This window comes from Pleurodeles waltl, chromosome 4_2, assembly GCF_031143425.1.
Source record: "Pleurodeles waltl isolate 20211129_DDA chromosome 4_2, aPleWal1.hap1.20221129, whole genome shotgun sequence".
NCBI classification, from domain to species: Eukaryota; Metazoa; Chordata; class Amphibia; order Caudata; family Salamandridae; genus Pleurodeles; species Pleurodeles waltl.
In genome coordinates, this window is record NC_090443.1 from 795721774 (window position 1) to 795735622 (window position 13849).

The following is a 13849-nucleotide window of genomic DNA, read 5'->3' on the forward strand; positions in this document are numbered from 1 at the left end:
ACTCTGAAGTGTAGGAAAGTAGCCCCTTTTTAGCATGGTTACCCGCACATTTTGCCTGTTTGTCAGTGTGTTTGACTGTGTTCACTGGGATCTTGCTAACCAGGACCCCAGTGATTATGCTCTCTCCTGGCTCACTTGGTAATTGTACCATTGTCACCCCACATTTGGAATACTGGTGCCCCCATGTAAGTCCCTAGTAAATGGTTCCCAGGGCATCGGGGTACCAGAGGATCCTGGTGGGCTGCAGCAGGCATTATGCCACTGAGGGGGAGCCATGCAAACTGTTCTGCAGGCCTGCCATTGCAGCCTGCGTGAAAGGGTGTATACACCCTTTTTCACCATAGGTGACTGCACTAGGTCACTATAAGTCACCCCTATGGCAGGACCTCCTAGCCCACAGGGCAGGGTGCAAGTACCTGTGTGTGAGGGCACCCCTGCACTAGCAGAGGTGACCCCACAAACTCCATTGCCATTTTCATGGACTTCGTGAGTGCGGTGATGCCATTTTATGTGTGTACTGGACATAGGTCACTACCTGTGTCCAGCCTCATAATGGTAACTCCGAAGCTAGGCATGTTTGGTATCAAACATGTTGGAATCATACACCAATACTGTTGCCAATATTGGAAGTATGATTCCATGCACTCTGGGGGCTCCTTAGAGGACCCCCAGCATTGCTCCTTCCAGCCTTCTGGGGTTTTCTGGCAGCCCAAGCTGCTGCCACCCCTCAGACAGGTTTATGCCTTCCTGCTGCTCGAACAGCTCAAGCCCAGGAAGGCAGAACAAAGAATTTCCTTTGGGGGGGGGGGGGGTAACACCCTCTCCCTTTGGAAATAGGAGTTACATGGCTTGGGAGGGGTAGCCTCCCCAAGCCACTGGTATGCTTTGAAAGGGACATTTGGTGCCCTCCGTGAATAAACCAGACTACACTGGTTCAGTGACCTTCAGTCCCTGTTCTTGTGTGAAACTGGACAATGGGAAGGGGAGTGACCACTCCCCTGTCCATCACCTCCCCAGGGGTGGTGCCCAGAGCTCCTCCAGAGGGTCCCCAGATTCTGCAATCTTGAATCCAAGGTTGGCAGGGACCTTTGGGAGCATCTGAGTGGCCAGGCCAGGCAGGTGACGTCAGAGCCCCCTCCTGACAAGTGGTCACCATCACGGGAGGTGGTCCGGAGTAGTCCTCTCTGCCAGCTGTCCAACTTTGGTGGAGGTAAGCCCTTGCCTTCCCACGCAGGACGGTACCCCCTCGCACCGCTTCTCTTCCAGCTGCCAAGGCTTGTTTACATCTCCTCCAAGGGATCTTCAGGCTCCGTGTAGCCCCAGCACTCCTTCCTGCGACGCACATCCCTCTGCATGCTTCTCCTGCGGCTTGGGACCCTTCTCCAGTTGTGCTGCATGGGCTCCTCTGTGACTTTTGGTTCCTCGTCCAGTGGGTCTCCTGTGGGGGCTACCTCTTCTTCTGAGGACTCTCTGCCTTGCTGAGTGTCCCCTTTGGGCTCCCCCCTGTAGGTTGAGTTTTCCTAGAACTTGCTGGTCCCCGGCAGCGCCACTTTCGCTTCACCACAACTTCTGCCTTTACCAAGGCTTGTTTGTGGTTTTTCCATGCCACTGACCGACCGCAATCTTCCATCCGGCATGGGACATCAACTGCATCCTCCAGGAACTCTCCACCTGCTCCAGGGCTGCATTCATGACCGTCTTCGTCTCTCCGTCGACCAACTCCTGCATCCACAGCTGGGTAGGTAGTAGTTCCTGCTCCTCCTGGACTCTTCTGTGACTTCTGGACTTGGTCCCTTCTTCCACAGGTCTTCCTCTTCAGGAATCCACTGCTGGTTTCTTGCAGTCTTGTCTGGGATTTGCATTTTCTTCTTTTTCCTTTCTTTTAGGTGGTTTGGGGAAAGCCCAGTAACTTAATCCTTTCTTCCTGGTCGCTGAGGGGTACCCCATTACTTACCTCTGTGGTTTCCTAATACCCCCAGCTCTCCTCTACACATTTCGCTTACCTAAGTCGGGGTCCTATGTTCGCATTCCATTTTTTTAGTACATGGTTAGGGCTCCCCCTAGGGTCACTATTGTCTATTTGCATCTGCACTGTTTACTATTACTTTCTATGCCTATTGCTGATAACTAGTGTATATATCTAGTGCGTTACTTACCTCTTCTTATTGGAGGGTTGCCTTCCTATTACTTTTTGGTATTGTGCCACTAAAATAAAGTACCTATATTTTTGTAACACTACGTGTTTTCTTTCGTGTGTAAGTGCTTTGTGGCTATAGTGGTATTGCATGAGCTTTGCATGTCTCCTAGATAAGTCCTGGCTTCTCATCCAGAGCTCTCTAGAGAGCCTCGCTTCTAGACACTGCCTACACCACACTGATAGGGGATACCTGGACCTGGTATAAGGTATAAGTACCTTAGGTACCTACCACACACCAGGCCAGCTTCCTACATAAAGGTAGTCAACTCGAGTTGTCTTAATAGCACCCCTGTGGAAAATGCAGCTCTGTTATCCCTATCTTCAAGAATTGTCAACAAATTACACTATCTTCTTAACTGACTTCCTGATTCACGAACACAGGGGACCAGAGACACTAGCTCCTTCTAGAGGGCAATCCTGTGTTGGTAGCTGTTAACCTTTCGGGTTATTATGGGACATTCCCAGACTTTCAAAATTGGCTTCTGAACTCAATAGAGCATCCAGTGTAAATGGAAAAACTATGAAATATAGGGACTTTTGGTCTGGCTGGTGTCTGTAGAGAGGTGCTGATCTCATGTTGTTGGATCAGTTTTTAGTTTCCTGTTGTCCATAGCAGCTGAACAAAAGTCTTGCCCTTCTACATTGGCAGGCCATCAGAAGGTAGGTAACCAACCAGTGGGAGAACACCCAGTAGATTGCGTAAAAGTATTAGATGTTAAAAACCTCCAAGAGATGTTATTCTACCCTGTGGGATTTGAATCTAGTACTCGATTAGTTTCAGTTATGAAGAGTTAAAGGTAGTCTTTTCTTAAAGATGCCTGCTAAACAAGTTATGTTCGTATGCATAGTGTCCTTAGGAGGGTGTCTGATGAAGTTTTCTGGAACTATTTTCACTAAGCGCACTAATAGTGGTTTAGCTGAGATGGAGCTTTTTCCCTTTCCTTTACACCTTAAGGTACGTGTATTTCTTTACATCAAACAAAATGCTCATGGGAAACCTGAGAACATCTTCTTCATTGTTAGTTATCTCTTTTTTGTAAACCTTATGCTCCAATGTCCTCCGTTACGCTTAGCTGATGAGTCAAGTGGGTTTTGTCTTTGGACGGGTAGACACTGGCCTGTTCCAGTCCCATTCTACCATTGGTGCTATTGCCTCAAAAGCCTTTTTTTTGCTGGGACCAGTTTGGAAACATTCTCAAGCCCACTGATTGGGCCAGGGTACTAAGAGATGTACCTGCAGACTAATGCAACATGCATTGTTATCAGTAGTGGATAAGTTAGGAACATGCGTAAGAGAGCATCCAGTCCTGCTATAAAAATTCAGATTCTTCCAACTGGTTAGTAAAGGAAAATCCTAATTTTATTAAAGACACAGAAGTGAGCATTACCCCACCCCCTGACTTGGACTCTGCCAGACAGGACGTATGAAAAACAGCCTGTTCTTTGGATTAAAAGATAGGTTTTGTTTACCTCGAGGAAGACGCAAGGACAAAACTCTTTAGTTCTATCTTTTGTATTTTTGTTTTTCCGAATAATGGACAAACTATGATTTTGGGCATCAAGGAAAGAGACCGTTTGTTTGACGTGGCCTCTATGCACTTTTTCAATCTGTTCTATGTGTTTATGGTTCCTACCCAGTTGAGCAGGATTATTAATGCTGTAGTTTTTGCTTTAAATTATGAGCTACTAAAAATAAGAACAAAAAAAAGACTCCATAATATTTATCTCCATGTCTTTCCTTCACTATGAAATTGCAAGTCCTGTTCAGTGCTTTTAATTTCTGAATATACCATTCAACAACTGCCAAATAAATAGGTGAGCATTTCTCTTAGACGTTGTTGACAACCCCTGTTGATGGCCGAGAGGAAGGGCTTTTGTGAGTAGGAAGAAATGGAAAAAAAACTTTAAATCTTTAATTATTTTTCAAGCAGGTCAAATGAATGACTCCTCCTTTTTCATCACTATTCATGCTTATTAAGGAAGGCACTCTGTTTAAAAGATTTCCAAAGGTTTTCAATATCTTATTAAGGTCTGATGCCTTAAACCTAGAAGTACATCCCAGTGATAAACATTTGTGATAAACATACATTTAATAATACTGTTCTGTTGGGTTAATTGAAATGTTTAAATTGGCCTATATTGTGAACATAGAGTGCTTTGGAGACTACAGACCAGTTTTAACACCTACTTGGTATGTGAAGAATAATAGTCACCCACTTGTGTGCACATCTAGATTTGTTGTCTGCTGATTGGATCATTGTGTACACAGTGATCATTGTATTCACAAATTTGCATTCCTGGATGTATGAAGGACAGTGATAATGACATTTTCTTCCTGAGTTAACATGTAAGAAGTCATGAATTGTTAGTGAATGCATGCAATCCCCAAAGGGCCCATGTACCCGACCTAGGAGGGTCTCCACATTCTGAAGTTTATAATTCCAACGTAATAGTTCATTGATTTCTTACATAGGCAACAGGAGTAGAGGTTATTTACTCTCTTAGTGAGGGTTAGGCACAACAGCAGGTCCTGAAGAATCGCCACCTGATCCGTGTGACTTTTATTAGGCAAGAAACATGTTGACCATGACTAGCAGTTCTGTAGTGTTGGGAATACCCACACACAGTTCCATAACATCTAAATCTCTAATTAGAGTGGTAGACATACATTTAGTTGTTGGTAGGGAACAGACCATTGTTTTCTGTACTCCCTCCCGCTCACCCCTCCTCCTTTTTTTATTTTTAACCTTGACAGGGTTGCCAGGTTGTATTAAAAATAGTTTTCTTGGGCACCTTTAGCCGATTTTAGTAGTCCCCCCAGCACCTCTGCCATCCACCCACTACCGGCACTCTTTCTTACAAATATCCCTGGCAAACAGCCCTCTACTAGGGCCCATCAGGCTTTTCACTGCCGGCCTGACGATGAGCTTAGACGTTAAAGCATGTCACTCGGTTCCTGTAAGACTAGTGCATGTGGTGACTGAAAAGATCCCTACCCTAATTGATGGAATTGAGTCTGTTCTTTTGGAACAGTGCATCTTAATTTAGTTATACGTTCATGTAGGGAGACTGATGCACTGGACCACATAATTCTCCCAAGTTTTATGTCCCTAAAAATTGTTTTGTTACGATTATATATTTAGGCCAGCCTTATTTGGAAAGCAACATATACAGATTAGGTTCTTATAAGTAAGGCTTGCTTATTTCCAGCTACCATTTATGCTTAATAAATTTAATGAGGACGCCCAGCATGGAAGAAGGGTATGGGTTACACTTTCAGAAATAGTCTTCTTTTTGAGATTTCTGTAGGTCCTCCAGAACATTGATAATAGATCCTTGTGTTACATACATGGTTTTATTTTAAAGCTTATGGATTCAAATAATTTACCGATTGTGTAGAACAAGGATTACAGGTAGCCTATATTTATCATTTAAATAAACTGTGCCTGCTTAACATGAACAACCCAGTATTGAATTTGCTGCAGCTGTAAGTGTATCTTCACTAGTCCTAACTGCACCAGTTGATTTTCTTAGGTAACTATGGCTTTGGCCACAGTGAAATATTATAAAGTTTTATTACTTTTATAATTTCACAAGTTCTGTGTAATGAAGTCATGTCCTCTTCGTCTTCCACTCCCCCGTCCACAGCCAATACGCTCATCAAAGCACTCCCAATTCATGGATATGCTGTAATATGTAGTTGCCCATAGTTAAAAAATTGATATTTTTCCGATGGTTTTCTTTATCCCATTAACCTTAATCTCTTCTTTTATGATGCTAACCTTGTGTGTGATAGACGTTTCTGCAGATGTGAGGTGATGAATAAAGGCAAAGGGAAACAGCATTTACCACACTTTCGAACAACACAATGCCATTACCAGGCTTTGATTACCACGTAATGCCTTTAACACACATTGCCTTTACAACGCACTCTTTTACCATGAATATGCCTATACCGTGCATGCCTTTACAACTCAAGGACGTATATTTAAGGTAAGTGTGTGTATGTGTGTATATGTTAGGGGTAGGTGTATTGGAAAGTAATGGTGTTTTTAGGGTTTAGGAATGTGTAAAGGTATTGGGTGGTAAGGGTGTTCTTAGGGTTTAGGGGGGTTAGGGGTATAGGGTGGTAAGAGTGATTTTATCCCTTAGGGGTGGGTAAGGGTTGGTAGAGGTGTTTTTTAGGGTTTACGTGTCGGTAGGGGTATTGAGCGGTAAGGATGTTTTTAGAGTTTAGGAGTGGGTAAGGGTATTGGGTCGTAAGGATGTTTTTAGGGTATGGGGTAAAGGTAATTAAAAAAATGGGGGTATATACACACAAATTTCACTTACCGTATATATGCGTGGTAAAGGCATATGCATGGTAAAACATTGCGTTGTAAAGGCAATGCATGCTAATGGTACTGCGTGGTAATGGGTGATGGGTGCATGATTTTGTCATACAACCAAGGCAAAGCCAGCAAGAGTCTTTTAGCCTTTGTTCTGTCATTATGCTACCTCTGCTGTGTGCATGTGTTAAAACCTGTGACTCCTGCACCCAACTATTGTTTAGCCACAAGACCCATCTCTCCACTGTTTTTACAGTTAACCGTCTATACATGCTTCAACTTGGTCTTTATTTAACCTACTTAATTTGTTTTTATTTCACTGCTATGTACCTTCCAGCCTTTGTGCTCATAAAAATTACATTGCCCTTTTGTTCTGCACACCTATCTGCCCAGATTTAGGATACAGGCGGTCTGGGAGATACCTCTGTAATTTACGAAAATTGAAAGATGGTGTTCAGTACATAACCAAGATGAAAACGAAAAGGTGATTTTTAGGTCTGACTTCCTATGAAAGTATTTTTGCTGTATGCCTTTTTGTTTTTTCTTGCACAGTACCTTCTAGCGTCTGGCGTATTAATCTGGATGTTCCAGAAGAATCTCGCCAGAATCTGTCTTTCGGTGCTGCGGATGATCGCTGGTGGGAGCAAACAGATCTGACCAAACTGATCTTAGCTTCAAACAAACTCCAATGCCTGTCCGAAGATATTAAGTTACTTCCAGCCCTTATTCTACTCGATGTAAGTACAAGGAGTGTAATCAAGGAACCCAAAGTAAACCTGGGTTTCCTCCTTGTTCTATCATTACCAAATGTGTTTCCACTGTGGAATAGCTATCCTCCGAGAAACAATTGGAGCAATGTATTTGTCATCTTTTTACAGGCGTGCATGCATCCAGGTTTCTAAAACCTGGGCAGATGGGAACCTATTAATATAATTGCTAAATCCTTCGTACAAGTTATTTAAATTCATATTTATTAATAATTACATATTTCATTGTTTATTTGTTCCAGGTGTATGAATCTTAAATTCTGTGTTTTGGATGAGGATGACAAGCTAGATACTTAGTTTCAGCATTTTCTTTGAAATGTTTAGGTCTGATTTGACAATGGAGCTGTCTGATAACGTTGTTAGCAATTCTTGAAAATATAGAGTGGACTTTGACTTCTCCTAGAGGTTTATATCCCCCTCACCTCATTCCATGCTGTTGTAGCAATTTGCCATCCAGGATGTCCTTCCATTGAAATGCATGTGGAACAATTGTATGTCTGAAAATTGTGCTCCATCTTCATTCACACTGTCAAATTCAGATGTTCGCTTCGTATATCCATTCTATACAAAGCAGCCTTTTTGCTACTTTTTCTCAAGAGTTCACAGAACCAAAAGGGAAGGCTTTAACATGATAAACAGCATTTATGCATGCTACACATATAAACTGCATTTATGTATGCCTCTGTTTACATGCATTAACATATTAAAGTCAGACCAGTTGACATGTTAAATGCTTGTTGTTTATGCTTCCTGGTATTTGGTACCATAATTAGTTGTAGTTCAAAGGCTTTAGAATCCAACAAATGCATCAGATACATTTTTCAGTTTGGTTGCACAAAGAAGGTAGACCACTTAAGTTCTGTCCTCCCAAATGGCTGTACAAAGAAAATCGCCCCCTTTAGTCTGTACTCCCAAAATGTGCTCCCAATGATAAGGGAATAACTAAGTCAGGTTATCTTAGAAGTTTAAATCAGTATTTTATAAATGTTTCCCCTGACCCCTTCATTTATTTGTTCCAGTTGAAACCTCTTCATAATTTGAATTTCTGTGGAGGTGTAATACAAAACGTTAGGCCAACCAGGACATGAGTAATTTCTCTCGACTTGACCAGTTTTGCTTTCTAGTTAAGGAAACTTGTTTGTCTTTATCGCCTTCGACTGGTTAGTCCCCGTTTCTCGTCTGGAAGCAGTTAATAAATGGGTAAGGTATTTCCACAGGTTTTGCTTTTGGAGTAGAATGCCCATATTTTTGTATCCTATACTTCTCTACGGTCATAATGTCTAGGATTAAAAGTAAGGCTGTCTGTAGGTCTGCTTGTATTTCAACCTTTATGATTTTTCTAAACATGCACTATGCCAAAACACCTAATTTGAAGAGGTTCCACCATAAAAGAATGGATTCCCAGGAGACCACGCCAACCCAATCCAGTCTTGTTTTTCCTAACGAGTTGAAACATCATCGGAATCAAGTAGTCTGTGTAATAATTTGTTGGCCTGTTCCGGCACACATACTGAGACATTTAAAACGTTTCATATTTTTTGTGGTGCACCACATTTTGCCTGGACCTCCATGCTAAGCCTAGATCATTAATGCTCCATTATTCTTAGTTTTAATGTAGCCTGATTACCGTTATATAGACCTCCTAATAATTTGTCATTCTACTTCCTATGTACTAGGTACATGACAACAAACTTTCATCTCTTCCAAAAAGTCTTGGAGAACTCGAAAATCTACAAAGGATTAATTCCAGGTAACACATCATAATCGAATATGTTTCTGTCCTTATTTTACATCAATTCCTTTGGTTTGGATATCTTTATCTATGAAGATAGGCAAGATAGTTTCTTTTTTGACTGGTGAAAATCACAAAGCTACTAAGTGTAATAGGACTAGTGTTTCGGAGTAATGTGTTATGTTTATAAACCGTACATTGTTATCATCAAAAAAGTGAGTGTACCCAGGGTAAGTGAACTCTGTGGTATTACAGAAATAATACAGGATGACATGTTGAGATTTGATAAATACCATCTTTAATCCAGTAATTATGATTGACTTATTCATTCACTGAATTGCAAATTGCTGTTTAATTCGTCATGTGCATGACGCAGTACTGCTCCCCCTCAAGTCACTACAATTTAGAATGCACTGGATCTCTTCTGTTAGAGCAGTGGTTCCCAACCTTTTAATTTCCGTGGACACCCACTTTATCATTACTGGAACCCTCAGACCACCACTGAATCATTATTATAATCTTCCCCCCCCCCCCCCCCAACCCCCTCCCCACTGAGCCGTTATTGGAAGCCGGTAACCCCAGCCTAAACGCTGTCAATGATTTGAAATGCAATATAATACACAAAAATACAGAAACAAGCATTCATCAAATACATTCACAAGTGATAACACATTTTATTTAATTTGCAAACAATTATTTATATAAAAAAATACAAAATGTAATTTTAATAGGAAGGTTGGAGCTTTTCTAAATTAAATTGCCACACATTGTCTATACTATATTTTATTTGATGCACCTGCACTGCTCCCATGAATCAATCTGAGGATACTGATTGCATTTTTAGCCTCCAATTTCAAATTCCTTGACATTTACAGAATGTTTTAAAACTTCCAATTGTACATTTAGACACTTTATTTATATACACTTTATTAATCTGTTAATATTATTTAATTTTCTAAGCAGACAAGGACCCCTGAAAGGGCTTCACGGACCACCAGGGGTCCCCGGACGACTGGTTGGGAACCACTGTGTTCGAGTTTAGACACATGGCTGTAACCAAGAATATATTTTTGAGACACCAGTTCCTCATTAATGAAAGTGTGACAAGGTCTTCTTTGGAGGGAGAGGTTCAATTTCTAGACACATTTTGAAAAATTACAACGATTTTAAGGAACACAGTGTAGTTTCATTTACCTAATTTCTATTGTAGTATTTTCCTGGTGGATTTCTTTTGAATCGTAAGATAAATGATGTATTTAAGAGCATAATAAATAAAACAAAATATAATTTTAGGAATACTTTACCAGGGTTGTAGTAGTTTTCAACAAAGGAGGTTTGTCAACCATTGTGGCAATAGGTGAATCGCATAGCTTGTTGGGCTATTAACATTATTGAGGGAAAGTAGATAGAATTTGAAAACAACTTTGTAGATGGCTTGGGGATCCCCCTCCCCCCTAAACCTCCTGTGGATGGTTTGGTAAAATAAGTGGCAAGGGATATGCAAATATTGCTAATAGTTAGGATTAAAATAGAGCACTGTAGGGGAAAAGTTCGACCTGAAATATGGGAGACATTTAAAATTTTTTTTAGACAAAAACACCAATGCAAACTGGTTGGATTTCAGTGTAAATTTCATAAAGGGCTTGTCCTTGATAGGCTGAAATGTAGATAACAAGTACTTATTTGTTCTTGCTCACCTTTGTGAGGGGGGGGGGGGTCTCTGTTATCTACCCAGGAAGATGTTCCCCAGTAATGTGAACAGTGTAGGGAGCACTAAGATATATGTTTACTCACCTCACTGAAAATACTCTTCCATGCTCTGTGAACGGTACGGACAACAGTGAGGAATCCATTCTCCGTGGACTGCTGGTGAACTAAGAGGCTTTATGCTATTTGGTGGGGTTTCTGCTGCTCTGAATGCCCAATCCTTTATCCTTTCTTTGATAGCTGCCTCACTGTGTCAGCTTGAACCATTTGTGGAGCTCTGTGGACGTTCTGGATCGGATTGCGGTTGGGCAGAGAATGGGAGTGAGGGGCAGGCAAGCTTAATTCAGATTGCAGTGGAACACTATTTGAATTGCAGCGGATGCCTCACATTCTTTCTCAAAAATTGCTTGATTAAACTAAAAGAAAAACTACTTGAACAGAAAGAGCTAGATACAGGTTATTTGGGATACTTATGGAAGGTTGTGGAAGCATTTGATATACAAAATTCTCCCATATTCCCAGTACTTTACACTCATAACAGCATGACTCCATGAGTGTGGCCTTTATTCCTTGAGTCCATTCTTTGTGTGTTAGTCTACACAACAAATACAGAAATTGATCCTGTACACATCCATGGGGAACGGATCAGTCCTCAGAATAGGCTTATGATTCCAATCCACAAAAGAAGCGAGGTCCAAGAAGATGCAAGCCACTAAAAAGATTTCATGAAGGAAATCACTTATGCAAGGGAAGGCATATGTGGCCCCAGCTATACCTTCTTGTTCTGAATTTTAGTAACATGAGTATAAGCAAGTACAAGAACACACTTGATATGTGAGGGAGTTACAGGACAGCATATTAGTTATAACCATACTAAAGTATGTCAATCAGATGACGCATTAGATGAAAGCGTGTTAAACATAATGGTAGACTTGTTACAGAATTGAAAATCTATTGAAGCTATGGAGGCTGACTCTGGGACTATTCTCTGTTCAACTCTGCTCAAGTCATGGGGGAGGGTGGGTTGGGGGGAGGGAAGGGTGGTAGAATTTCAAAAGAGCCAGATCGGAAAAAGTACATACACATTACAGGGTCTCAAGAAACAGGAGAAAAATAGTTGCGCCTTAGAGCAAAAGAAAGTTAGCTCTCTTATTTTCAGTCACCAGTATAGCTTGCCTCTAGGTGCAAGACTAAAGGAGCCTGTATTTGGTGAAGTCCAGAACCTTTCATTGTTACAAAAGTTTGCACTTCAAACAACATAGTAAACAAGTAATCTCTACACATAATGAGCCGACAAAACAACTAGTTTGTAAAAACAAAAAGAATGGCATTAAAAACAGAGGAATATACATCATAACCTATCCAAAGGTAAACCCTCAAACAAAATATTGAAAGGTTCATGCAACTGTATCCCTAAATTAAGAAGAGATCTTGCTTGTGTCTCAAGATACTGACGGAGAAACACATCTCTCTTCTGCCTGCTCCCCCTTGTCTCTTCATTGTCTACACAGCCAGTGAAGAACCCCAGTTCTATGTAAAATGAGAAAAATAATTAACAAGTTGGTTCTTTTTCCGGAACTTTAGCTTTCCCGTCGTCAAGCTAGTCAGTTAGAGATACAGGTTACTAAGATACCACTGGTGTCCTTTTATTGAAAAACATATTGACCCAAATTCAAGCAATCAAAGTAAAACAAACTGAAATAACAAGTGCATTTCCAAGGCAGATGCAAGACTTCTGCGCAAATATATAGAAATTTGGAGTTCAGAAGCAAAGTAGAACAGTTGTCAGACAATGAAGACCAACATGACATAGCTCAAAATCAAGTCTTCTTCTCCATAGATTTAGAGACACTCGAGCAGAAGAAGGAAAACTACTAAAACCAGATTTGCAGAACATATCTATAATTTCCGTTAATACCAGATTAAAAAGAAGAAGGCTTGTCTCTATTAGAAGAGCAAGACAATTTGATTGAACCATGAAGCCCCAGGTGTCAAAGGTGGCAACCACATGTTTCACCATCCTGAAATAGTTGTGGAAAATCATCTGGCTTTTGCTATTTTCAGCCAAAAGGACAATTATCCAGGCACTCATTATGTCAAGACTGGATTTCAGCACCGTGCTCTATCGGGGGCGGATAAAGCCTCTAATAGATGACTGCAAGTGTTCCAGAATTCAGTAACAAGGATGCTCTGTCGACTCCGAAAAGTGCCTCAGCCCTCTCATCTCCTCCCAGTTTTACTGCGTTTCGTAGAGAAGCAAATACATTTCAAAACCTTGTGTTGTGTTGAGTGCAAGGTCAGGGGCTGGCCCATGATATCTGTATGAATTTACTAGATCTCATCAACCAACCGGTTCGCTTCACTCCAGTGAACTTTCCTTGTGCATTGTACCTAGAATTAAACACACTTGTGTGGTTAGCTGTGCCTGTGCTATTGCTTACCTGGGCCCCAAGTTGTGGAACACCCTCTCAGAACCATTAAGAAGCTGTCCCTTGCTCACGACTTTTCAAAGACAACTGAAGACCTGAATGTTTGTAAGTTAGAGAGACCTGTTGCTGCAAGCGCCGGGAACTCCCCAAGTAGATAGCTGAATGCTTTATAAAACTCTTTATTGAAACATGCATTCTGTTGTTTACAAAATAAGAACTATCTCTTTGGTGGACCTGCAGGGTTCCTTTTTTGCAAGGGGAAAACACTTCATGCCCAGGAACTGTTCTGGTGAACTTTGAGGACTATCAGGTCTAGGAAAATATGTTAATGAAAGCTATTCAGTGTAAAATATTCACAATTGAAAATGGACATGATTTAAGTTCTTTTTCTTACATGTTCTTCATCGATTTACAGTCTGCTCAAGATTTTCTAAAGGAATTGCAATCTAAAAATTGAAAAATATTTAGATTAAATGTTCTCTGGATATATGGAAGAAAGGTGCAGGGGTTAGTAGTGAGCGGTTAGGTCAGGTGTCTTAATCTTCTAGATCACAATTTTCTGTGAAGGAGGTTTCTTCAGGGTAAGAGGTGGGAGGGATCTCAGGAGGACAGACGACAGAGGACAAAGAAGGTTCAGACTGATGGGATGGCAGTGGGTAGATGAAAGTGGTCTGGGTAGTTAGAAGGAA

General features: G+C 41.2%; 1 protein-coding gene across 1 annotated transcript in view; it reads left to right on the forward strand.

Moving 5' to 3' along the window:
• LRRC40 (leucine rich repeat containing 40) overlaps positions 1 to 13849 on the forward strand; it is a 333058-nt gene that overhangs the window by 19744 nt on the left and 299465 nt on the right. Inside the window, exons 2-3 of the mRNA XM_069232449.1 lie at positions 7078 to 7262; positions 8969 to 9042. Coding sequence (XP_069088550.1) covers positions 7078 to 7262; positions 8969 to 9042 — 259 coding nt within the window. The remainder of the gene's footprint in view (positions 1 to 7077; positions 7263 to 8968; positions 9043 to 13849) is intronic.